At 38.2% G+C, this 27,169-nt stretch overlaps 1 protein-coding gene across 1 annotated transcript in view; it reads right to left on the reverse strand.

Moving 5' to 3' along the window:
- Window positions 1-24,433: 24,433 nt before the first annotated feature.
- RAE1 (ribonucleic acid export 1) overlaps window positions 24,434-27,169 on the reverse strand; it is a 34,420-nt gene continuing 31,684 nt past the window's right edge. Inside the window, exons 11-12 of the mRNA XM_001368885.5 lie at window positions 25,284-25,478; window positions 24,434-24,895 (exon numbers count right to left, since the gene is read on the reverse strand). Coding sequence (XP_001368922.1) covers window positions 24,809-24,895; window positions 25,284-25,478 — 282 coding nt within the window. The 3' untranslated portion in view covers window positions 24,434-24,808. The remainder of the gene's footprint in view (window positions 24,896-25,283; window positions 25,479-27,169) is intronic.

Genomic DNA, 27,169 nt, shown 5'->3' on the forward strand with positions numbered 1-27,169 from the left:
ATCTCTACTCTTCCCTCTTGTTCTAGAATGTTGGGGCCGTTTTCTTGGATAATTTCCTGTAGGATGATGTTCAGGCTTTTTCTTTTGTAATGGTCTTCCAGTAGACCAATGATTCTTAAGTTGTCTCTCCTGGAACGATTTTCTAAATCTTCTACTTTGTGAATGAGGTGTTACATATTTTCCTCAATTTTTTCATTCTTTTGATTTTGTTTTATAGTTTCCTGTTGCCTTGTGAAGTCGCTTGCTTCTAGTGGTTGTATTCTGGTTTTTAAAGACTGGATTTCATCCCTGACTTTTTGGTCATCCTCCTTATGGTCTGATTTTCTTTGGAGGTCATCTTTCATCTTATTTGCCTCATCTTTGCCTCATTTTCAAGCTGATTAATTTTTACTTTAAAGACACTATTTTCTGTTTCCAGAAGACTTATCTTGCTTTTTAAGTTCTTTCCCCAGTTGTCTTCAGTCTCTCTTAATTTTGTTTTGAATTGTATTTTGAGTTCTTCCAAAGCCTGTGTCCAATTCACTGGAGTTTCTATGTTTTTGCTTGGTGTTCCTTGATCCTCGTCTGTTCCATTTGCTATTTGTTCATTGCCTGGATAGAAGCTGTTGATTATAATTTCTTTATTTCTTTTTCTGTTGTTTGCTCAGATTTACCCCTTCTTTTCCCCTATAGTTGCCTGCACTCTTGCTCCTCTCATTATGTGCTGGATCTGCATATCCTGTGGGGCATACCTTGTAAATTGAGTCCAGCAAGAGAGTTCCTTAGTTTTGTCCTGTTGTTAGGTTTGGTTTTCAGTCCCCTAGGAGCATTTGGTTTTTAATCAGTAAGGAAGAGTTTTCAGAGATGTGAACTTTAGCTGCCTCTTTGCCGCCATCTTGACTCCACCTCTTTAACAATATTTTTGATAAGTTTTTTCTCATCCTGAATGAATTCTCAGCTTGAATACATTTTAATCATTTCATGCAGGGTGCAGAAGATCTGGAGCCTGGGATGAGTCAAAACACTGTTATGTGAAATAGACTCCCTGATCATATCCTTTTAGGAGCTGGTTGTCTCATTATTCTTTGTAGAAAACAAGTTTTTTCACAGTATGAGACTATTTCATGGTTCAATTAGAGATCAAAACCACTAATTTAATTTTTTATCATAAACAATCTTTTAAATGGATATGGAGCCTTATATACCATTGACACTTAATAAATAAACATTTATTGACTCACTGGCTTTGGTTTTAATCATAGGATCATAGATCTAAAACTGAGAGGTACTTTAGGGGTCACCTAGTCAGATGCAGCTAGGTCGCACAGTAGATGAAGCACCTACTATGAAGTAAGGAAGACCTGAATTTAAATCCAGCCTTAGGCACTTACTAGCTATGTAACCCTGGACAAGTCACTTAACACTGTTTGTCTCAGTCATCTGTCAAATGAGCTGGAGAAGAAAATGGCAAACTACTCTAGTATCTTTGCCAAGAAAACTCCAAATGGGGTTAAGAAGAATCACATATGATTGAAGAACAACAGTCCAGTGGTATAAAAAACACAATACTCCCAAGTGTTTGCTTTTACCAGATTAACATATGGCTCCATCTGCTTTTAATGTGTATTAATAAACATGTGTAGTTTCAAAAGTCAATATATGGTGTATAGGGATTCTTGGGAATGGTTTGGTTGCCATCATTTCTATTTAAGTTTAGAACCACTGATTTAATTCAATCCCAGTATTTTAAAGATAAGGAAACTGGGTTCCACAGAGATTACATGACTTACCCAGGATCACACAAATAGTAAGTTTAGAGTCAGGACTATGGACTCAAGAGCCCCAAGCCCCAAGTTCAGCTCCCTTTTTACTATGCCACTCTGTGTCCCTAAATCCTCATGGCTTTATTTTGCTTCCTCAACACCCTCTTTCCCATCAATTTGGAGGAATGAATTTCTTACATGAAGACATTTGAAACTAGGTCCTTTATTAAGGTCCTTCTCAGAGGTCTCCTAATGGCATAGAGGTTCTCAGAGGTTACCAGAACACCCTGACATCATCCCAAGGTGGAAAGGTTTGCTAGGTGGATCTGGAGATGGCCTATGTGTCTGTCCATCAAGGACCAGTTCAGCTAGTCCCAGACAAAATCAGCATAAGAGAACTGGCAATGAGATGAATTTCTTTCTGCCAAAACTCATGAAAATTGTCAGCTAAGAAATAGAAGGGTTATGGCTCATGTTGGTTGAGGGAAGACATAGAGACTGACAAAATAATGTTTTATGAATGATGGGCAACACAAAACAAGAGTCTACCACTAGATCTTTGTCCCAGGGTGAAACACAAGCAATCCTTCAGGCAGCAGAAGCAATAAAGTTTAGCACCTTGTTAGTAAGAATAAATGGAAAGTTAAAATGGAAAGCTAGTTGATAGTTCTTCTTGTCCCTTGCAACATCTTCATGTCAGTTGTCTGCTTCATTGGGCCAGTGTCAACATCAGCTTTCTCCCTCCCAAATGAGACTGTGCTTTAAACACACACGAGTATTCACACACGACAGTAACTGCCTTGAATGCAAAAACTGTGAGTTTAAATAAGGATCAGAAGCTAAGGGAATGCAGACTATGAAATGATATTGTAGATTTTCAAGAAATGGTAAAACAAAGCAAAACCCAGATATATTAAGAGAACAGATAAAAAGTATAATATCTTTGAAAAATTCTATTCTTTTGAAAAGATTCTATTCCACCAAAGTGTGCCCAATAGTAATGGAGAAGACTAGGGATGCCATTCTAGTCACCTTCACCAGAAAAATTGCAGCATCCTATAAGGGAATGTATCAGAAATTATTTTTAATGTACTCTTCAATGAGGTACACAGTTCTGTTTCCAAGGTCTGTATCAGGTGCAGAGTTCAAACTGTAAACACAATCTGTTCCTTTAACCATTCACTGCAAATTGTAATTAATGTAACTGCTCCGATTATGAATCTTCATTTACCCTTGTGAAATTTCATTAATACTAAACCTGCAAAGTAATTTAGAGTAATGTTGACAGTACAGTAGAAAGAGATGCTAAAAGCAATATCAATATGCAGAAGGAGAAATCTACCATTTAGATCAATACTGAAGAATGTCAGTTAAAGGATGCTCCCTCACCCCCACCCCAATGAGGTAGCCACAATGTTGCTGTTATTTCTTTGGGATTTTTTCTTACAAGTTTTATTTCTGCCTTTTATTTGTATACCACATTTTCCTTTTCTGCTCTCCAACCCTTTCTCCTAAGAAAGAAAAACACTAATGCAAGCCAGTTGCCCGTGACCCTGTCCCACAGTGAATAGGCACGTTCTGTACCTATATGAAGTCCATTTCTTAACTAAGAAGGTCTGTCTTCTAATGACCAGTTCTCTGATTCCATCATCCTCAGCTTGATTACTTTTAGTGCACTGCTGTTATTTTATTATTGTAACCATTGTACGTGTTGTTCTCTTGGTTCTGCTTTTTACACTTCTCATCGTTTCAGGCAAATCTTTTCTCTAGATTACTCACAGCTATCATTTCTTATAGGGTAGTAATATTTTTTACTTTCATTCATATGTCATAATTTTTTCTGCCATTTTCTAATATGTTTTACCCATTTTACTTCTAATGTTTTTTCTTCTTGCTCCCAGAAGAAATGCTCTTATAGAGCACTCCTTCCATTTTGCTAGTACCTCCTTATTCACAGTAATGATTATTGGGACAAATGAAATGTATAGATTAGTGACCTTTTTCATATATTTATAAATATAAGTATGAATTCTTTGAATATTTAACATAATGTCATAGTCAATAAAGTACTAGACTTAGAGTCAAGAAAACTTGGTTTCAAATTTCATCTCAGATACTTGTTAGTTATATGACTCTGAGTGGAGACCACCTTTAACCTCTCAAACTCAGTTTTCTTATCTGGAAAATGGGGACAAAAATAGCATCTAGTTCCATAGGATTATTGTGAGGATCAAACAAAATAATACATTTAATGTGCCTTAAAGTGTATATAAATACTAACTATTTTGATGGTGATAATGATGTGTTAGCTATTATTGTTGCTTTTATAAATTCATCTGGATTCATCCCCCTCTTCCCTTTGGTAGTTGACTTATTTTTCATATTGTTGTTCAGCTGATTTTGATTCTGTTTAACTCTTCATGAGCCCATTTGGGGTTTTTTGACAAAGATACTGTAGTGGTTTGCCATTTCCTTCTCCAGCTCATTGAATAGATAAGGGACCTAAAGCAAAAAAGGGAAAATGACTTGCCCAGGGTCACACAGCTAATGTCTGAAGCCAGATTTAAACTCATGAAGAGGAGTTTTCTCTATTCACTGTGCCCCCTACCAGTCCCAAGGTTACTTATGGTTTATTTTATTTCTCTTTCTGTTTCTATTTCTTATTTTGTTCATTTGAGTACTTTATATTTTTGTAGGTAATCATTTCCTTTATGTTTGTAGGATATTTTTATTTTTGTCATAAAATTTCATGAAGTAGTTTCTGATCATTCTTTTTATTGCATCTCTAATGTGAAATAGCAGATCTGTCCCTCTGTTAAAATGATTAATTTTTGTAAAGGTGACTAACATGGGATGAATGAACAAGTGAATAAATGAAGAAGCTTCCTTCCATGGGCTTCCCTGCTTCCTCCTATTTCTCTAAGCTATTCCAAGTTTCTTGAACTCATTTAAATTATTATTTTCTCTCATTTATTTTCTTATTTTTCCCAGTGTAGATAAAAGAATGGTCGAGGCTCTTTCCTTTCCCACCCTTTAAAACTTCAATCTGCCTTCCTAACTTGAGCAGTATTCATCTCAGGAACCATTTCCCAGGAACAGCTAACTGATTTTTCTTTCTCCTTAATCCCTTCTAGCCTACTCTAAAGGCTAGTCTCCCTTTTATGGGCTGCACATTTGAAGGGATCTTTCTTTATACTCTAGCTCATTTAAGGTAGAACTTCTAGAAAGTAAAAGCTTTCATTAATTCACTTTACTATTCATTTTTAGGACAATCAAAATTGTGTCGACTCTTCCTTTTCTCTTCTTTTTTTGTTTAATGGGAAACTTGCCAACGAATGTTGCTGTTACATGCGTGCAGAGAGTAATTGCTGATGTAATCCTTTATGTGGAAAAAGCTAGAAACTGGCTTTTGGGAGAATTGTGACGATGTATAATGGGGAGACGTTTTGTAATTGATTCCTCTGCTAAAATGGTGAGGCTAAGTCTTTTTTTGATTGACTGAAGAGGAATCCACAAGGCCTGACCCATCAGAGCCCCAGCCTCTCCTCCCTTGGTTTGGTCTGCTTTTGGTTTGACTTCCTGCCAGATGGCATCCAGGGAGCAGCAATACTTGGGGGGGGGGCTTTGGTCCCTCTTCTGGAAGAGGAGAGGTAGCCAGAAGCTCGCACGGAGAGAAGGGCCAGAGTATGCACACTCCCTTCATTTATTTGTTGGTTTAGTTTGGTTTCTTATCTGGGTCTCAATAGCTGAGATCTTGCATGAAAGAGCCAGTGTAGTATTGTAGTTTCACAAATTCTGGGCCTGGTCCTACTCTATTGTCAGGTGGGCTTAAGGAACCAGAGAATTCATTTCTCCCCTCTCCTATAAAGCTGGGCAGGAAGTGCACCTTCAATTTCTTACTCTCATTTATATCTCTTCTTCCCACCTGCCTCATTACCCTCTTAACATCTACCTTCTTTACCCTCCTCAGACTGGAAAAAAATAAGATTCATTTTTAAGAACATGAGTTTGGGGGTAGCTAGGTGGCTCAGTGAATAGAAAGGCAAGCTCAGAGATGGGAGGTCCTGGGTTCAAATATGGCCTGAGACACTTCCCAGCTGTGTGGCCCTGGGCAAGTCACCTAACCCCAATTCCCTAGTCTTTACTGGTTTTTTTTCTGCCTTGGAATCAATGTACAGTATCAATTCTAGGAAAGTAAGGGTTTAAAAAAGAAAAAAAGTTAACATTAGGGTTTTTGCTTCATTAATTAAAAAAACCCAACAGTCTTACCTTCTGCCTTAGAATCAATACTATATATTGGTTCCAAGGCAGAAGAGTGGTAAGGGCTAATCAAGGGGTCAAGTGACTTGCCCAGAGTCACACAGATAGGAAGTGTCTGAGGTCAAATTTGAACCCAGGACCTCCCATCTCTGGGTCTGTCTCTCAATCCACTGAGCTACCCAGCTGCCCCCTATTTTATTTTTCTTCAGAGACTTTGTTGTTTTTTGTTACTAATTACATGTATTAACAAATTTCCAGATTTTCTGAAGTTATATGATTGAACTTGTCTCCTATCTCTCCCTTCCCTCCCCCCCCTCCCCAGGGGCTGGCAAGAGATTTGATCTGGGTTATCCTGTATTATCACTAACATGAATTTTAAGTCACAGGTTATTAATTTAATTGTTTCCCATCTTCTGATTTTTTTATCTGCTTTATATCACTAGCCTCTTAGATCCTTTTGTCCTTATTACTCTTAATTCTCAGCATGTAACTGTGGTTACTGATCTACTACAAACTATGCTATCTAATTTCAATTGCTCCCTGATTGCAATAAGACAATCTTTCATTGTAGCTTTTGTTCAGTCTAGTCAACTTTTGGGGACCCCATTTGGAGTTTTCTCAGCAGAGATACTGGAGTGGTTTGTCATGTCCTTTTCTGGCTCATTTTTTGATGAGGAACTGAATCAAACAGGGTTAAATGACTTGCCCAGGGTCACACAGCTAGTATGTTTTTTGGACTGGATTTGAACTTATGAAGATTAATCTTCCTGACTCAATGCTCAGAGCTCTAATCACTGTACCACCTAACTGTCCAATAGGCAATCTTTTACTCTTCCCTAATTGATTACCTATCTCAGTCACTATATCAATTATTCCAAACTTTCTCTTTTTTCCATTATCCTTCCTCTTCACTTCCTCTCCTGATCTCTCAGCTAAGGACCCTAAATTATATTTTTCTGAGAAAATAGAGACTATTTGCTTTGAGTTCCCTTTTTTTCTCTTCTCACCTCATAGTTCCTTGACATAATCTCTAACTAGTTCCTCTTCTGCTTATCTCTGATGAAAAAATAAAAAAAAAGATGGTACTTCTCTTTGCCACAGGCAACCCATCTACAAGTATCATTGATCCCCTCCTCTTCTCCAACAGACTTTCCCCACTATTATTCTATCACTATCTCCAATATCCATTTGCTTCCTATCTACTGGATTCTTCCCAGTTGTGGAAGTTTCCTCCATGTTTTAAAAACCCTTACTAGATCCTATCACACTTGCTAACTGTCACACTTGTTGACTGATTGATTGATTATGCTGTTATAACACTAACTGTTCTAATTGTTGATTTAACAAAGGCTTATCTTTCTAAAACAAATATTTTCCCATTGATTCTGTAAGTCATGGGAGCTCTGAAGAGTTGGAGTTTAAAATCCCCCAAATGGCAATGGAGAAATCATGTGGGGGAAGTGCTAGTCAGGATGTCATTAGATAAATGTAAGGCAAGGAAAAAAAAAAGAGATGGGATGAAGAGATATAGGACTGAAAAGCCTTCAAATGCCATTGGTTTCATCCAATGTCATGATAGCAAAAGGGAAGTCCTTTACGCTGGCTATACTTGCAGTGTAGGATTTATGGGATGAAATGGACAAGCGTTGCACAGGAAGAGCAGGCACAGATAAGTTTTTCTCTTCAGTTGGAGGGAGCATCATATTAGTGAGATCTCTGAGATATTGAAATATTGGGAACATGACATTTGGAGATGTGAAATGATTTAACATTAAAAATCTCTTGGGGGGGGTAGTTTGGAGGGGAAGGGTTGCCTTTCTTTCCCTTTAGACTGGCTCTAGAAACCCATGATATTGTAGGTTTAGAAATGAATTTAGAACAAATTTTGAAATATTGTTCATTGCAGTAAGCCAATTTAGCCCTGGCATTTTGTCTTTCTCTCTAAAAATTTTGCAACAAAGATCTCAAATAAGCCCCATTTTTCTTGTATACTTCTGTCCTTTGGTTTTTCTAAAGGGTGAGTACAATAATATAGAACTTCTAGCAATAACACTACCAAACTAAAACAAAATGTGACCAAGAAATAACACTAAAGGAATAATGTTAGTTCATCTTTTCTTACTACTTTAAGACTTACAGAATGAATCTACCCTATGAGATCAATAGTACAAAAATCCTATTTTATAGATGAGGAAACTGAGACTCAGCAAGGTAAAATGATTTTGTATAATGCCTGAAAAGTGTCCGAGCCTAAATTTGAATCCAGATCTCTACTGATTCCAAGTCCAGCATTCTTTCCAACATATTACATTGCTTTCATTATTATGGAGTTACCTTGTGATAATATCTAATATTACACAAGTACTTAGTCACTTTCAAAGTGCTTTCTAGACATTTTCTCAACTCATAAGTAAGAAATAATTAGTACAAGTATTACTATTTTCATTTATAAATCAGGAAGTACTCACAAGGATAAGTTTAGTGAATTGATGGGAGTAACAGATAAGTGGCAGAATTGAGATTCAAAAATAAATCTCTTAAGACTAGGGATCGGGGGCAGCTGGGTAGCTCAGTGGATTGAGAACCAGGCCTAGAGACGGGAGGTCCTAGGTTCAAATTCGGCCTCAGCCACTTCCTAGCTGTGTGACCCTGGGCAAGTCACTTGACCCCCATTGCCTAGCCCTTGCCACTCTTCTGCCTTGGAGCCAATACACAGTATTGACTCCAAGACGGAAGGTAAGGGTTTAAAAAAAAAAAAGACTAGGGATCTTGAATACAACCCTAGACCCAGAGTCAGGAAGACTTGAGTTCAAATGGACCTTCAGAGATTAACTGGCTTTGTGACCCTGGACAAGCCACTTCACCTCTGTCTCAGTTTGCTCATGGGAATATAGGAATCATAATAGCATCTGTCTCCCAGGGTTGTTGTGAAGATCAAATGAGATATTCCTAAAGTGCTTAACAAAGTGCATAGCATATAATAAGTGCTTAATAAATGCTTTTCCCCTCCCTTCCTCCTTCCCTCCTCCCTCTCTCCCTCCCTCTCCTCCACTTTCCTTCCTCCCTCACTCAACTTTCCCTCATTCCAACCTCCCTCCCTCTCTCCCTCCCTCCTTTCCTTCCTTCCTTCCTTCCTTCCTTCCTTCCTTCCTTCCTTCCTTCCTTCCTTCCTTCCTTCCTTCCTTCCTTCCTTCCTTCCTTCCTTCCTTCCTTCTTCCTTCCTTCCCCACAGCTTTACCACCTTTCTGGTCACTCCAAGAATGGACCACTCCTCTTCCTTGGCTTCCTCCCTGCTTTGGTTTGCCTCCTGGTTCGACCAAGAAGAAACCTTCAAGATCATCTAGTCTAGCCCAGGAAAGTGGAATCCTTTGAAGGGAGGAGACGGAAGCCCAAGCATCAGTGGAGACCACAGACATTATGTGTCCATGCTCAGTACATATTTCTCTGGAGTTCAAGCATGTGTAAAAACATTATATTTGCTCTCACACAAAGTAAACCCGGAATTTAGATTTTAAATAGAGAAAAGACCTGACCCTGACTATAACATTCTCCATCCAAATCTCTAAACTCCCGAAAAGAAAAAAGTCCATTTCCTCAGCAAGTTTTCCCACTAGATTAGAGAAAAGCTTCAAATTCGCTTCCCTTTAATATCTTAAGTGCTTCGTGACAACTCCAGAGGAAACGCCATACTTAAACTTTTTTTAAATTTCTTTAGAATATTTTTCCATGGTTACCAAATTCATGATTCCCCCTCCCAGAGATGACAAGCAATTGCACTGGGTTGTACATGTATCATTGTTCAAAACCTATTTCCATGCTATTCATATTTGCACCCAATCATATCCCCATCGAACCACGTGATCGATCCTCTGTTTTTCTTCTGGAAACCCCATACTTTTAATGATGCCTCATAGAACAGAATGGGAAACTTTGAGCCCATGGTGCCCACTATGGGGGACAGAATCTATCTCTGGTGCCACCTGGTGGAATGACGGTGAAATTGCTTAGGGGTAAAAGCATGTCCTTTTGGTTTCAGCTATCCATCCTTCCTTTGTCTTTTGGAGAGCGGATGAAAGCCCAAAGAGGGGCGTTCTGAGGATTCTCTTGCCCTTCCTCTCGTGTGATGGTGCAGAGGAAGACGTGCCCCAATGTTGAAGCAAAGTGAGCAAAACTACAACTAATGACTTCCCACCAACGTGTTCAAAATCTGACACCCCCTTGCCTACAGATGAGGAAACTGAGGCTCATGTATGCTGAATGATCTTAGGGTCCAAGATAACACAAGAAACAATAGTAACAGCTAATATTTCTATAACAATGGTTACCTGCCACGTGCTCTGCTAAATAATCTCATTAGATCCTCAAAATGATCCTGAGAGGTAGATGCTATTATTATCCCCATTTTCCAGATGAGGAAACAGAAGCAAACAGGCAATATATGACTCTTCCAAGGTCACATAGATAAGTGTCTGAGGCTGAATTTAATGCAGGTCTTCCTGGTGGCTGTCCACTAGTCCTATCCCAAGTAGCAGAGCTAGTGCTTGAATTCCAGTTCAGACACTCACTGCCTGCCTTTGTGACCTTGGGTATGTCACTGAATCTTCCTGGGCCTCAGTTTCTTCCTCTGTATGCAAAGGAATGGGTGGTTGATGTGTTGAGTAGCCTGACCAAGTAAGGGCCACCTCCCCCATCTTCTGTTCTGATTAGATTTGTGTATTTGTGCTGGCTCACAGCCTCTGAAGGTAGGTCATATTTAATGTTTGTGAACTCTAGCCCTTCCTGGGATCTCCTGATGCTAGGTGCTTCTCCATAGCCCTGCAGCGTCCTCCTTGGAGAGCAGGGTATTCAGGGAGGACTGTCATCTCTGATTGAGGGACTGCCCAGACCTTTCAGGGTCACTCATCTCCCATTGGGTGTCTACCTTTCACCCAACTCTCACCTGTGAGTCCAAGAAACTGTAGCATGAGCAGAAGTGACCCTCTGGTAAAACCATCTAGGAAGATGGGCTAAACCAGGTTGAGGGTAATCAATAGATCTCACAACCATTGGTGAGTTAGGGGAATGCCTACCCCAAGCATTGGAAGTCTTCCCCCTGCAGAATGGGTGGATGAGAACAATTTATTTCAAGGTCATGAAGGTGGCTGAAGGAGGTGTTGTTGGGCACTCTGGTCAGACGTGGAAGATGCTGAGAACATCTACCACATTCCAAGCCATAATCCAGACATCTTGACTCTTGTCTTGCCACTGGACTTGGATGAGTCTGGAAGAAAGACTGATGACTTTGTGCATCTCTGCCTCACTTAAATCCAATTGCTGGTCAAGTTAAGACATCACCTTGTGATGCCTTGGTCCTCTTCAAAAATGAAGGAGGGATGACAACTTAGAGAGGAAAGGCAGCGATGGAGCCACTCATGCAGTGTGGGTGCCAAGGAGATAAGAACTTCTGAGCAACCCTCAAAGTGAGTTTGCCTTGGAAGGAAGGGAGGGGGCCTAAACCATGGGAGAGGTCTCATGAACTTTGAGGATTCTGTGTAGGACTCTGTGGGAAAGAGAGACTCACCAGAAGAATAAAGGCTTGAAATGTCCTTCTAGCGTCCTAAGGTCAGTGCTCTTCCAGAAGGGATGATGGGTCATCTGACTATGTTAGGCTTATGTGTTTGTTTATAGGTTCTTGTGAATCCTTAGATAACACTAACTGTGGTGGTCCTCACTGCCTGGAAGGCCAAGCAGGTTGGATTTCACTCCATTCAGAGGGGTCAGAATGTCTCTCCTTCTGTCAATCATCTCTTCACTTGTGTGTTCTCTCTCTCCTCTCCTTTTATATTCATTCCTCCAGGCTCCAGCCAAAGGCATACTGACTTCTTCTGGCTTCCATGTCAGGTTGGCTGGCTGACTGAGCCATTCACCCTGCAATCCTGGCTCCTTGGTCACCATGGCTTCAACTCCAGTCCATGAAGATCACTTCTAGCCCTTGAAACTGAGGACAAACAATACAGAACAGAAACAAAAAATTAAAAACTCGGGTCCATGTGTCAGAGCCAGGATAAAAGAAAGGTCCCCTCTCACTGGTTTTTCTACAGAACCCATGCTTCAGGTGAACTATGACCCTCTCACCCTCTGGACTTAGTAGATGAGTGGTCAAAAAAGAGCACAGCAAGAGAGAGAGGCCAGCTCAGTCTCATCAATTTTAAAGATGTCAACAACCAACCAAAGGAGACTACTCTTACCCATATAGTACAGGATGTAGAGACCTCCATATTGGATAATCTGGACATGCTCCAACGGTCTCTCAAGAGTCCCTCCAATTTACCTGAACTAGGCATAACCAGACAAGGTTAGATTACATTTAGCATCTTGTGCATGTGACAAAAATAAATGCTAAAGCATACTTAACATCCATATTGTACATGAGGGACAGTGTAGGAGTTGGGGATCCTATGATCCACATTTGGGGAAAGCGAAATCCAGCCAAACTGTAACTTTATTTTGGAGATTTTCTTGGTTTACATTCAGAAGGAAGGCAATGAACCAAAAGAGGAGAATCAATGACCTTCTTGGGGTGAGCCCTTAGGTTTGGAACTAATCCTTGTGTCCAAATTTGTGTTGTTGGGGGTTTAGAGGTATGGGGAGAATAGGAGAAGGCTGGGAGTTGAGTTCCATGCAATACTGAGAGTTTGATTAGATGATCTCTAAGGTTCCTTCCAGGAGAGCTAGGTAGTCCCATGTATTGAGTGGCAGGATTCAAGTCAGGAAGACTCATCTTCTTGAGTTCAGATATGGCCTCAGACACTTACTGGCTGGGTCACCCTAGGTGAGTCACTTAACTTTGTTTGCTTTAGTTTTCTCATCTGTCAAATGAGGTTGGAGAAAGAAATGGCAAACTACTCTAGTGTCTTTGCCAAGAAAATACCACATAGGGTCCTGAAGAGTTGGACACAACAAAAAATGACTGAAAAACAACCCAAAGATTCCTTCTACCTCTAATCTATGATCCCATGAAAAAACTTCCCAAACTAAAAAGTCTTTGACTCCAAATCTAGTATTCATCTGTAAGGAATTAAAATGAAAGGTTTGGCTAAATATATGAGAATTCTAAGGTCACTGATTTAAAAAAATATTATAGCTCAAGTCAAATTGACTTTCAGTAGCTTTATTTACAAAGAGTTAGAAAGAGTGAAAGTAGAAAAATGTGAAAGAAGGTAGAGTAAGAAGTCTAACCTATCACACTAAATGTTGCTCTGGTCCTGGCTCATTAACCCCTCAACCAGAGGACTCGGTGGTGAATTAAACAAAGGTTCAATCCATATGGCCTCCTTTTCCAAGAAGTGGAGGACTCTCCAGAACTATTCTCCAGAGACCAATATAAAGATTAAAATTTAGGGGAGACTGAGGCAAGTAGAAATTAGTTTCTCTCTGCAAGGAGTATTATTTTTTTAGAGGTTTATTAAAGGTTGAGGATTAAAGAAATTACAGAATAAGAAAACATGTGTCTAGGCCCACAGAGAGGCTAGACACAACCTCACCTACATTATCAAAAGAGCCACATCTGCTTGCAAGCAGAAAACAGGGAAGAAAAGAGGCACAAAAGCCTTTGCAAATAGGTTAAATACCCCATCTCGTTCTCGGCCCAGGTGAGGGTTTCAGTGAGATTACAAAGCATTCTGGGGAAGTGGAGCAAGGAATTCTGGGGATTGAAGTCCTGGATTTGAGTCTATTTTTTACACCAGGAAAGAAGAGTCAACTTCTCATTCACTCACTCATTCCTTCCAAAGGAGAAGGTCCAGGAGCAGTCTTATCAGAAGTCCAAGAGCCAGAGTTCCAGGTTGAAGCCCTAAGTTGTAGGGGGATTTCCACTCTGAGTATAGTGTGGACAAGCTCCACTTTGGATATATTGTGGTTAGATATTTTGTTGTGTATTATCATTTCCCTCATTTGAAGTATTATTTATGTAATCATTTTGATTGTGATTATGATTATTGTTATATCTATATTTATTGTTATTTCTATAATTATTATTATTTCTAAAGTTGTTAGTATTCCTATTTGCCTGGTTTCACTTCTTACAAATCATCATTATGTGATCCCTTTTTCCACAGAAGTAACACATCAATGATTGATTTGTGGATTCCCACAAAGGGACTATGGCCACTCCATGATTTGCTTTTTCCAGTTTTTCTCTTAAAATTTTCTTTTCTTTTTTTAATTCCTCTACTGATTCACTATCATCTTCATCTTTTTTCTGGTGGCCCTTAAATATGTATACATATATTCTCAATTCTTCCAGGTCCATGCTAGACTGTTTGGGCAGTTGGTTTTAAAATAATTTTTTACCACTTTACAGCAGTTTTTTTTTTTTACAAACTGCCTTCTAATCTGCCTGACATCCCTTTCTCTGGAAAGATGCAGGTCTATGTATCCATCTCCCAGCTCAATAAGTCTCTCCATAAATTGGGAGGGATTTTCATCAGGTTTTTGTTGTAGACTCTCAAACTTCATCCATGTGCCAGATCTGTCAGAACAAACTCTCATTGCTGTTAATAATGCCTCTCTAGCCTGGCATAGTTTTGTGTAATCCTTTTCATTGTTGGGGTTCTATTTTGGGTCATCACATGGCCAATGAATTGCTCTCCTTCCTTGAGCCTGATTAACAAATGAGATGATTTTATTTTTCTGTCAAAAAAGTTTGGGTGGAGGGATGGGAGGTAGGGGCAGGGGGAGGGATGTGTTGGGGGGGAGGGGGCTTGAGAAGAGGAGGAAGAATGGGAGGTTGGGTAGTGGGAACAGTTATGGCAAGAAGAAGGAGACTGGGTATGATTATATGATGAGGAGGTGGAGGGAGATGGATTAGGGATGGTGGTGGGAGGGATGGGTTGAGTAGGGGGAGCAGGATTGTGTAGGGCAAGATGGGATAGAGATTGAATCTGTTCTGATAATGAGGGAGTGGGGAGAGATAAATCTCTCTTCTTACTCTGGGGGTTTATGTAAGCCTTGAGCTCCTTCAGACTCTCCTCCATATTTTCCAGTTGTCTGTTAAGATAAGTTTTTAGATCAACTTTGAGGTCAAAGACTGGTTGAGTGGTAGGAGGGATTGGTTGGATTGGACAGAAAATACATCAGACAGGACGGGAAATGTGTCATACAGGACGAGGTCGAGATAAATCTCTTATTTGAATCTCTAGGTTACTTAGGATATTTGTCAGTCTTCTTTTAAATAGAGATAGATCGACTACAATAAGTATACCCAGGAACAGTGCTAAATAAATCCATTGTGAAATGTTCTCTGGGATTATGAGCTATTTTATGACCAAACAAGATGTAAAGAACATTACAAGATGAAAAATGAATTATTTTGGTTATATTAAATTTAAAAGAGTTTGTACAAACAAAACCAATGCAACCACAATTAGAAGGGAAATAAACTGGGAAAAAATGTATAACATATTTCTCTGATAAAGGTCTCATGTCTCAAATATATAAGGAAATAAATCAAATAAAATAAATTTATAAAAATACAAGTCATTCCCTAATTGACAAATGGTCAGTTCCTCTTCACTCTTTGTCCCCCTCTTCTTTTCTTTCTGCTGTAAACCTCTTCAGATGTCCAATTTCCATTGACCAATACCTCTCCAATTCATACCTCTCTCCCCAAGTTTTCTCTTATCCTCTCCCCTTACTATCCTGGTTCCAAATTGGTCTACCTTTCCATAGGTCCCTCCTTTGTTCCTTCCCCCTTACTTTTTTAAATTAAAAAAATTTTAAATTAAAACCTTACCTTCCATCTTAGAATCGATACCATGTATTGGTTCTAAGACAGAAGAGCAGTAAGGCAATAGGGATTAAGTGACTTGCCCAGAGTCACACAGCTACTAGGAAGTGTTTGAGGCCAGATTTGAACCTAAAACCTCTCATCTCTAGGTCTGGCTCTCATTCTAATGAGTCACCTAGCTGCTCCTCTTCTCTTAATTTTTATTTTAACCACTTTCCAAAAATCCCTTCCTTACCCCATCCCCCCCAACTGTGCCCTCCATACTTCTTGGTATGGTTTAATTCTAAAAAATCTCTCCTCTATTTTTTCCTAGGAGTCCCTTTTGCCTTACCCCTCCATTCCCCACTTCTTGATATGTACTCCCCTCTAGGTAACCCTTCCTTCGCTCCCTTTACCTATCCCCTTGCTCTCCTTCCTCTTAACCCATCTTTCCTTATCTTATTCCTTCAGTCCCCCTAGGGGACTCCAAGTCCCTCCCTTCTCCCTTTCCTCTTTTTGTATGTTAAGAAGATTTTTACCTTTCTAATTGTGTATGTTGTTCTCTATCCCAGGTCTGACGAGACTAGGGTTTTAGTATTTTCAGTCTTCCAATCCCTCTTCCCCTTCTCTGTGGCAATTCCTCCACTCATTCAATCCTCCATATGAAATAGCCATTCCACCTTATGTTCTTCTAGCCTATTCTACTCCCATTTCAGCTTTTTCCTTTATATTCACCTTGAGAAGAGTTCTCTATCCATACTTGCCCTTCAAAATACCCAGGCAATGATGCCATTCCCAGGGGCATTAGATGACATTTTCTTATGCAGGAATCAAACATTTTGACTTTTTAGGTTGCTTATAATCATTTCATTACCTTTGTATGACTTTAATAACCTTTGTATGTTTTTTATAGATCAAATTTTCTGTTGAGTTCTGAGTTTTTTCCCAGCAATAGTTGAAACTCCTTTAGTTCATTAAAAATACATTTTTTACCTTTTATACTTATGCTCATCTTTGCTGGATATGTTATTCTTGATTGTAAACCTAGTTCTTTTGCTCTATAAAATGTCCTGCTCTTTTAATGTTGTAGCTGCTGAGTGTAGGGTTTAAATTAATTTCTAATACCCCAAGAACTATGTTTTATAAAGTTTATTAATCATTTGAAGTAGAAGGAAAAAGGAAACATAAGTAGAAAATCTTAATTATTTAACAAAATCAAGACCACGTGCCTAAGTTCTCTTTGCCTGTTTAAAAAGTCTGTTCCCCCAAAGCCCTGACAGGAAAACCAGAGAGTAAGAGGCAGGGCTACACCAAATTTATATCCTCCTTACATCAGCATGTAACATGAGAAGAGTGGGATGCTGAGAATTGTAGTTTTTAGGGTAACAGATTCTAATTATACAATCTCCCCTGTCATCCTTTGGGAGACTAGTCACCCCAATGGATCATTTAAAAATTAACTATCTTATACCTCTAAAGATCTTCTAACTAAAGGCACATACAATATTGCACTTTCTAAGAGGAAACTACAATAGTTAGAGATAAGAAGGAAATAGAAGAGAGAGCAAAACTAATGTTTGTTAGGTGCATTGACAAAAAGCCCTTCAGGGGGCAGTTCCCTTTGGTATAAGAGTTTACATTCAAAATAAATGTGTTCAACTCTCCACAGTTCAATTTCACTACAATCTAAAGTTCATTCTGGATTTTTTGGTGCAGTGTGTGGTTTCTACAGGAATCTTCATGGCAACTTCTCCAAGCAGTTCACTTTCTTGATTCAGGGAGGTAGCACATTTCTTATCCTAGAATTACTCTCAGACAAGAAAAATTTTTATAAAACTAGAATTTTATGACAATTACACAATCCCCCTGAGGAGGGTGTTGATAAACACATGGATCACCCAGGGCTACATGGTTAAATTATGAGGCAGATGAATCAATTGTCAAAAGAAAATTAAAAAAAACATTAAAAAAAACAAGAAGAAAAAAGTAGCTTCTGGACGAAATATAAAATATCAAAGTCTTATGTGTAAAAATTTTAAGTAAGGAAAAATAAACTTTGAATCAGGGCTCGATTAAAGTGATTTATGTCCCACAAGCCTGTAGGACCATTGCAGCAATATGCACTTATCCAATCAGAAGCCAGGACTACAGAAAATTGCCACACTTATGAAAGACAGAAAAAGGACTAGATTTTTGTAGCAGACAGGAAATATCATTTCCTGGTCTAATTTTACCTTTGCTCTCAGGGATAGGGGAGCCAATATTCTAGCCAAACTGAGGTACTTTTCGATATATGATATGGGGAAATCCTACGTCTGATGTTGTCAAACAGCCACTTCCTTGAACCCTGAAACAAGTCCTCTGTCTTGGCGCAGATTCTCATCAATCCCACCAGGATTGGTTGGTTTTCTTGACCTTGTGCCTGTAGGCACTGTGCAGATTAACTTTGTGCTTCCTTGGCACTGCATAATGGCTCTTTTGTGATTCCTTCTCCTGGAATCAGACACAATCATTAATCAAAGTCCCATAATATTTAACAATCAATGGCAGGCTTCTGTAGTCTAAAGCTTTTGGGTATGCATTAATTTTAGAGCAAATGGATATTTTAAATTAATATTAGTACAAAATCAAAAAACTATTAATACTGGTAACATGCTTCAGGTACAAAAAATGAGAGAAAAAAATTCAAATATTCTATTGCACATATAGGGAAAAAATAATGAAATTTTAAAAAAGTATATAGATCACAATGACACATTGTGTATGCCCAAGGAGAAGCAGAATGCAAAGGTTTCTCACTCAAAAATGAGATCCATTTCCTTTTTAACTTAGTTATGATCCACAGTGTGAGTGTACATAATTTTCACTAAGAAAACAGCTTTATTAAAAAAAGTAGTATAGCAGCTAATGAACATTCAAGAAGTCCAAAATCCCCAAAATCATAAGAGCATGTTTAAATAACAATAGCAAACAAACCTGCTATAATTAGGATTCATCTGAGTCTCTATAGCCACTGAAGTTCATGGATATTTGTCACATGTTCTCCAGATCTAGCAAATCTTTCAACTTTGACTGAGATATTTTTAACAAAGTCTATTACTGCCATCATTCCAAAATTTGGCAGAAGAGCCCAGAAAAAAACAAACCAACCTCTGTACTGCTTATGAAAACCTTTTGGGTCCAAAATGTCACCAAGAATCTAGATCATTCTGGTGGAAGGGTAGAGGAAGTTAAACAGTTACAAATATAAAAAACCATACTGAAGCTACTAGGCTTCATGCAAAATGCTCCCTCTCACAGACCATTCAGGGGTACTACACCCCCTAGAATAAACTTTACCACTTCCCAATGAACCTCACTCCTCTGGCATGAGACTGTAACAGCTGTAAAAGGCACGTCTTTATATGTTCCAACCATTGCAATGTGTAAGTGTGGGCTATAATAGTGAAAATCACTTCAGACATATCATTGATTACATTTTTATAAATGTGGAGGTGGAGAATATAATAGTGCTACAGCACTTCACTTCAGCTACTAAATAGACTCTTCCCTCTTGTTACACACAACTCAAAGGTAGTCAAATGATCAGTCAGAGGTAGTGGTGCTTCTGGATATTTGAAAATCACTTCTGAAGACCCCTTAAAATCAATTGAGATTTTTAGCTCATTAAATTCTCCAAAGGTTGTATACAAGTTGTAACCAGTTTGATGGAGTCTATCCATCATCATTTACGTGACAATTAACAAAAGCAAAAAGGCACAAAAGGCCATTTAGGCAATATGTGACCTTGATGGACCTGGTAACAAATCTAGCATCCATAACAACCTTTGGTTTTGCCATGGAAAAGGGTTTGTGCAAGTTGTTTATGAACTTTTCTCCAGTCCAGTCAGAGGGGGAGGTACAAATAAAGACAATGTAACAGTACATATAGCTAATGGCAAAAACACAGTAACAGAAAGTGACATAGTATAACAGAATAGATTAGATTAATATTTGAACTAAAAAAAATTAAATCTTAAAATAATCAGCAAATACAATATATGTGACAGAATGCAGATACTGAATTAGAGTCTTTTTTTCCCCTTCCAATTCCGATGGTTGTGTTACAGAGATTTTTTCACTATTTAGAGGGGAACAAAACTTAAAAGAGGTAACAATGGAGTCTGAAAAGGCTTAAAAATTCACCTCTGGACTCTGTGAAGTTCCTTCCCTTCCCCAGTATCATCATCCATCTTCTTTGGTCACACCTCTGGAGTTCCCTATACCCACATTGAGCAGAGTATGGACGAATCCCATATTGGATGTGTTGTAGAGACTAGGCCAGGTCAAAATGGCAAGGGGGTACAGTGAAATTAACGTCCCTCCTGAATCTCAGGATTACCCAAGCTAATCGCAAGGACCAATGCACTGAGGAACAGTAAAAGATACCCCAAAACTTTGAGCTGTGCGAGATCTGTAATACTCTCTAGGAATGGGAGTTGTTTGAGATAAGCAGGAAACTGGGCCATGCTTGCAATTCTACTTATAAAATAGGTTGCAAATCTACTTCCTATTTGGAAGAGTAACCATCTTTCTCCTCCTTGCTAGGGGTAAAAATGCCAGGGAGCCACTTGCTTCCATTGACACCTGGACAGGGAGTTAAGAGGGTAGAAGTGTTTCCTAAGGTAAAAAAAAAAGCCCTTTATGAGGCTGATTGTTGCCTAAAAGAAACACTGGGCTTCGCATTCAGGTGTTAGCAATGCAAGGGAAAGAGGGGTTAATACTTTATCAGTCACAGCAACAGCAGTAGGAGGAACTGCAATGGTGGGCAGGACCACTCAGGCAGTAGGCAAGGGAGGCAGGAGCTACAACAGCAGGTGGCAGCAGCACCAATAGCAGGAAGCAAAGCAGACAAGTGGAGACGCCACTATTCCCCATAGGGGAAAAGATAAAAAGCTGTAGTAGGAGAAATGCAGTTTCTTTTCAAACTAATTTACTCAGACAGTATTAAGGGTTTTAAACTCCACTTCTGGTCACCATAAATGTAGGATTTAAATTAATTTACAAGGCTCCAAAAATTATATTTTATAAAGTTTATTAATAATCACTTGAAATAGAAGGAATAAAAAGGAAACAGAACAAAAAAACCTTAATTATTAAACAAAATTAAGGCCACGTGACTAAGTTCTCTTTGCCTGTTTAAAAAGCCTGCTCCACCAAAGCCCTGACACGAAGACCAGAGAGCAAGAGGCAGGGTTACACCAAATTTATATCCTCCCTACGTCAGCACATAACATGAGGGAGAGTGGGGTGCTGGGAATTGTAGTTTTTAGGGTAACAGATTCTTTTTTTTTTTCTTTAAATCCTTACCTTCCATCTTGGAGTCAATACTGTGTATTGGCTCCAAGGCAGAATAGTGGTAAGGGCTAGGCAATGGGGGTGAAGTGACTTGCCCGGGGTCACACAGCTGGGAAGTGTCTGAGGCCAGATTTGAACCTAGGACTTCCCGTCTCTGGGCCTAGCTCTCAATCCACTGAGCTACCCAGTTGCCCCCTAAGGTAACAGATTCTAATTACACAGAAGTCTTGTGTTATTCTGACTATATTGCCACAGTAATGAAAAAAATTTCTTTCTTGTTGCTTTTATTTTCTCCTTAACCTGAGAGTTATGATGTTCCTGTGCATCTTCATCTTTGGGTCTCTTTGAAGTGGTGATCAGTGAATTCTTCCAATTTCTATTTCATCCTCTGATACTAGAATTTCTAGGCAGCTTTCCTTGATGATTTCTTGGAGTATCAACTCTTTTTTGAAGATACTTTTCCAGGAGTTCAATATTTCTTATACTGTCTCCCCTCAATTTATTTTTCAGCTCAGTTGTTTTTGTGATGTCTCATATTTTTTTTCTATTTCCTTCTTTTGATTTCATTATTTATTTCTGGAAATTGTTTGCTTCCCCTTTTGCAATTCTAGATCTTAATGCATTATTTTCTTCCATGAGTTTTTGGATCTCTTTTTTCCACTTGAGTAACCCTTCTTCCATAATTTTCTTGTTTTTCTTGCATTGTTCTTATTTTTTTTCCCCTTCTGATTTTACTTCAACTTCTCTTATTTGGTTTTTGTGGTCTTTTTAAGGTTCTTCTAAAAGTTCTTTTTGAGCTTGTGGCCATTTATTCGATTTCTTTGCTGTTTTTGAAGTATTTTTACTTCATTGTCTTCTGAGTTTGAATCAAGGTCTTCTTTGTCACCATAATCATTATCAGTAGTTGGGTTTTCTCCTTTCCTTACTAAAAAAAAAATTATATATATATATATATATATATACACACACACATCCAGGCCATAAGAATTATCAGCTTTTTGCTGGAGTCCCAGTGTTCCTAGTGTGTTGGGATGTTACCTCAGGTGTTAGAATTTTTTGTGTTTGTTTTTTCCTGGGTCCTATTTAATTTTTCCAGTTTTTATAGTCCAGGGTCAGATGTACTTCTAGTCCCCCACTCAAATGCAAGTCTGCGATTGACCTCAGGTGCTCCAACCAGAGCCCACAGGCAGTTTTATCACTGCAACTATAAGCAGCCATCTACCTCCCCCTGTAGCAGCAGGCAGGGACTTCAGTCTCCTGGACATGACCAGCTGATGGGGGTCCCAGTCCCTTAGCAAACATACTTACATATGCTCCTTCCTTCCTCACTCTTCTCTTACTGCTTCAGTAGGTGTGTAGGCTGTATTCCTGGTACCTCTAGAATTCCTTTGTTAGCAGTAAGGTTCAAGTTCCTACCCTTAGGGCCTGACACTTGTAAACTCAGTGGGGTCCACTCCTTCAATCCCCAGCTGTGAGCCAGTAGGGGTCTCTGGAACTGAGGCCAGTTGTTCCCAGGGTCCTCAGCCTGGATTCCAGTGGTATCCTCCAGGATGCAAGCACCAGGGCTCAGCAAATGTAAGGTTGCCAATCCTGCTCCATTTCACTGCTTGCTCTGTTCCTGCCCCCAGGGTCTGTGGTGGTAGAACTAAATATCATGTCCCCAGTCAAGCTTATATACTTAAAAACAGATTGCTTTTAACCCTTTCGCTTCTACAAATATTTTCTGAGTATGTACAAGGTACTGTAAGGAAAGAGCATTAACTTTGTCTCAACATGTTAGTTCAAGTTCCAAATCTGGCATTTATAGGGGGAAATAAGAATAATACTTACATCACCAACCATCTTACGGCATTATGGGAATGTACCTTGTAAACTAGTTCCAAAAAGAGGTGAATTTTTCTCCTAGAAAGATGCTTAAAGCTGCCCTCAAAAGACTTGCAATCAACCAAGTTGGGCAGATAAGGAACACGCAGGTAAAGGTAAATAGCAAATAAACTATCTGATTTACTTCTCCAGTCATGATATAAAAAAAGAAAAGAAAATGTTAATTCTGACACAATGTTTCCTTATTTGGGGTAACAAAGAATCTGTTTTATCTAGAAATTTAATTCCATGTCTATTAGCAAATGTTTCAAGTTTGCAAACTATAGAAATGCTAGCATAATACTGTTGAAATCTAATCTTGGGCGGGGAGGGGGACATCTGGTCCATAATTCTGGCAAATTTATTTATTTATATATCAATCATGAATTCTACAGCTGACAGGAAAATGCTGAAAAATATATATATTTAAAGTAAAACTTTATGGTGAATGAAAGCTGATAACAATTTGTTTACATCAAGTGGTAATTAATATTGACTGAGATGAGTACTAAGTATTTCCATAGAATGGTTCTTTCTATGGAATGTTTTACAATATTATTTTTAAAGTTTAGAATTTCCAAGCACAGGGATCATTCATAATGAAACAGTTTTTCATTCCTCCTTCCCCCTGTATCTACTAGTTTTTTTGGGAGGTGGTGGTGGGGGTGGATTTCATTTTATTTTTTACCAGTTACATATAACAACAAATTTCCACAAATTTTCCCAAGTTACATAATCTAAATTGTCTCCCCCTTTCAGTATTTTTATTTTTTGAAAACAATTTTCAAACTAAATTAATTTAGTGAATTATAAGAATTTTACTTAAAATGTTTAGCTGTGCATGGGCAAAAACATCTTACAATATAAAGGTAACAGGCATTTATAATTAACAGGCCTTTAGGTCATAAATTAGCCCCAAATGATGAGGAATTTCAAGGATTTAAAGTACATTAGATGAGCAATACTTGGATCTAGATTTTAGGTTTGTTCCATTTATAATACTTACTGGAGTTTGTAACAACATGAAATGATAGTCCAATTAAAAAACTGTACAGATATTAGCAGTAGAGAATTAAGAGCACTTCATAGGCAAGGGACCTGGACTATAACTTGAAGGCCATAAGTTACATTATCCTCTGTATCCTTTGGAAGGTTTACCCACAAGACTAAACATAGTTTGGCCCAAAGGACATTCCCTGTTTAGGACTTATTATTAAAAAAAATTGGCATAGCAGAACTGATTAAACACTAGAAATGTGGCAAGAGGGAAAAAAAGGAAGCAAAATAACTAAATTCAAACTGCCCATCAGCAGTCCATAGGATCTCAATCTCCTCTTCATTTTATGAACCATATACCACAGGATTCTTCTCCACTATGACAAAGAGTTTTGATTTTCCAAATAGGACATTCCAAAATGGCAAATAAACAAAATCCAATAGTACATTATAGAGGATAAATACTTGGGAAGTTTAAGGAAAAAACAACTTTTAGGCAATTTTCAAAATAGTTTATTACAAAATATGATATAGTCTTTATAGATTGTGTTGCAATCTCCTGTTACTCATACCTTGAAGACTTTAAAATAGCTATGCAAATGCCCATACAAATCTAAGCTGTAGTACTTTCAATCCTCTCAAATTTATAGAGCAGTTTGTCAGGCAGTATTATAGTTGAGTAGAAACAGGCAGGTCATTCTGTGGACATCTGGCATTCTTGCAGGTAGCATGATTCAAATGGTTTTCTCCAGTGGATCTGAACAATGTATCATGTAGTTGTTGGAGAATCCACCATATTTTAGTGATCAAAACCAGACTGGGGCAAGGAAGAACAATCCAGAACAATATCTGAATTCTATACTTGTTACTTCTTATTTCTGGGCTTTAACTCTTCTGCTGCATTACGTAGAAAAATGTAATTTTTCTTTTGGGGATTATAAAATTCATGTCCCTAAAAATGGAAGGAAAATCAGTTATATTAGAAAAAAGTTACACTTTAGGAACTTGATTGTTAAAACAAACAAGTGAGCATCCAGTTTAATTTAATAAGAACAAATGTTCAACTACATGAACAGCTTATTGTTTTCTTTTCTAGTTGGAGGTATGATATATTGAATCAAAGACAAAGGTCTGAGCTACTTGCTTTAGAGTTAGAAAAATTTCAAAACATTTCAAATTCCATCATTATTTTCTTGGTGCTATAGAATAAGGTAAAACAGTTAACTGGTTTTCTTTATTCAAGTAATAATATAAAATGTATGCCAACATTTACAAACTAAGTTTTAAAAAATGTATATACTGAAAATCTTCTTAGACAAAGTGTGAATACAAACCCTTACCTTTGACCAGTCATAGCTAGAAGCATACGCAAATATGTTTCCATTGTGATTGAAACAACAAGCTGAAATTGGCTGATCTAATTGTTCTGAAGTTTTTAGTTTTGTCCTTGCATCTTTGTCCCAAAAACTGAATCTACCATCAGATCCTACAGTTGCAAGAGTTCCATGAACAGGATGAAATGCTATCCCATTCACCTGAAAAGAATTGTATATATCATTAGGAAGAGAAGGCAGAGTAATAGTGAGTAGAGGCATTTTCAATATATGTGTGGCACATACTCTCATGCTTAAATTGTAAAGGAATGGAGAAAAAAACAAATATTTAAAAGTACCTACTACAAGGGAGCTTAGTGGATTGAGAGCTAGGTCTAGCGATGGGAAGTCCTGGATTTAAATATGGCCTCAGACATTTCCTAGCTGTATGACTAGGCAAATCATGTAATCCCCATTGCCTAGCCTTCACCCAAGGCAGAAGGGTTAAAAAAAAAAAGTACCAATTAAAAGACCATTATTTTTCTAGTATTAGCCACCCAGGGAATGAAAGATAAAAAATAAGATTATACCTGCTGTCAAGGAACTTACATTCTATTGGAGTATCCAAACAAATAAATAAAAACATGCATAAAACAAAAGGTTAATTTTGGGGATAAAGGGAGGCATTAATAGAGAAAAAGATCAGAAAAGGTCTACTGAAGGAGCTGCTTGATCTGAGCTTTGGTAGAAAATCAGGACTAGGTATAAGAAAGGAGGGAACATGTTGCAGAAATAGGAGATGTCTGAATGAAGCTTCATGGAAGAAAGAATGTTGTGCCTAAGAAATAGCACATAAGCTAGTAGAGATGGAAGAGTATATTAAGTATATGAAGTCATGTATGATAAAACAAAAAAAGTAGGCTAGAGCCAGACTCTGAAGGATTTTGAGAAAAAAAAATATGTGTGTGTGTGTGTGTGTGTGTGTATATATATATATATATGTGTGTATATATATATATATATATATATATATATATATGTTTTCAATTAAATGTAAAAACAATTTTTAACATTCTTTTAAAAAAGTTTTAATTTCCAAGTTCCCTCCCCTCTCTCTGAGAAGGCAGGCAATTTCATATAGATTATACATGTCTGAACTTTTAAATGACTAGCTGTAGTTAGTATTGTATCCTGAAGGCAACAGGGAAATGATGCTTCTTGAGCAAGTGAACAACATTGGTCCAAATAGTACTTTAGAAATATTGGTGCAGCGAGTGAGGGAGTGAATCAACAGGAAAAGGGAGTCAGGAGGCTATTATATTAGTGATGCCTGATGTAGGATGGTGGCCATGGGAATGAAAAGGGTACAGAGGCAAGAGATATTGTGAAATAGAATCAATAAGACTTTTAATAGAGAGTGAAGCCAAAGTTTCAAGTGGGTGAATGGAGTGATGGTGGCATCTTTAATTGATCTAAAAAGGTTTAAGTGCCTGGGCTTGTGCTAGGCACTAGGAATTAAAAAAAAAAAGAAAGAAAGAAAAGAAAGAAAGAAAGAAAAAAAAGAAATATAAATATCAAGAGAAATAGGTAATTTAAGAAAAAAGTGGGATGGTAAGGATGAGTTCTACTTTGGATAATGTTGAGTCTGAGATGTCTAAAAGACATCTAATTCTAAATATCCAATAGTCAACTGGCGATTAGAATAATTAAACCCAGGTCACCTAGAGAGAGAGAGAGGACATTGCAAGGCAGAAAGGAGAGGATAAGATATAAATGATGATCCAACAAAAGAGACTAAGGAGTAGTCAGATGGGAGGAGAATCTTGGAAGAACACTATCACAAATACCTTAGAGAGGATAAATATTCAGGAAGAGCCAGTGTCAAATACTGCAGGGATGTCAAGGGAGGACAA

Source organism: Monodelphis domestica, chromosome 1, assembly GCF_027887165.1.
Source record: "Monodelphis domestica isolate mMonDom1 chromosome 1, mMonDom1.pri, whole genome shotgun sequence".
Taxonomy (NCBI): domain Eukaryota; kingdom Metazoa; phylum Chordata; class Mammalia; order Didelphimorphia; family Didelphidae; genus Monodelphis; species Monodelphis domestica.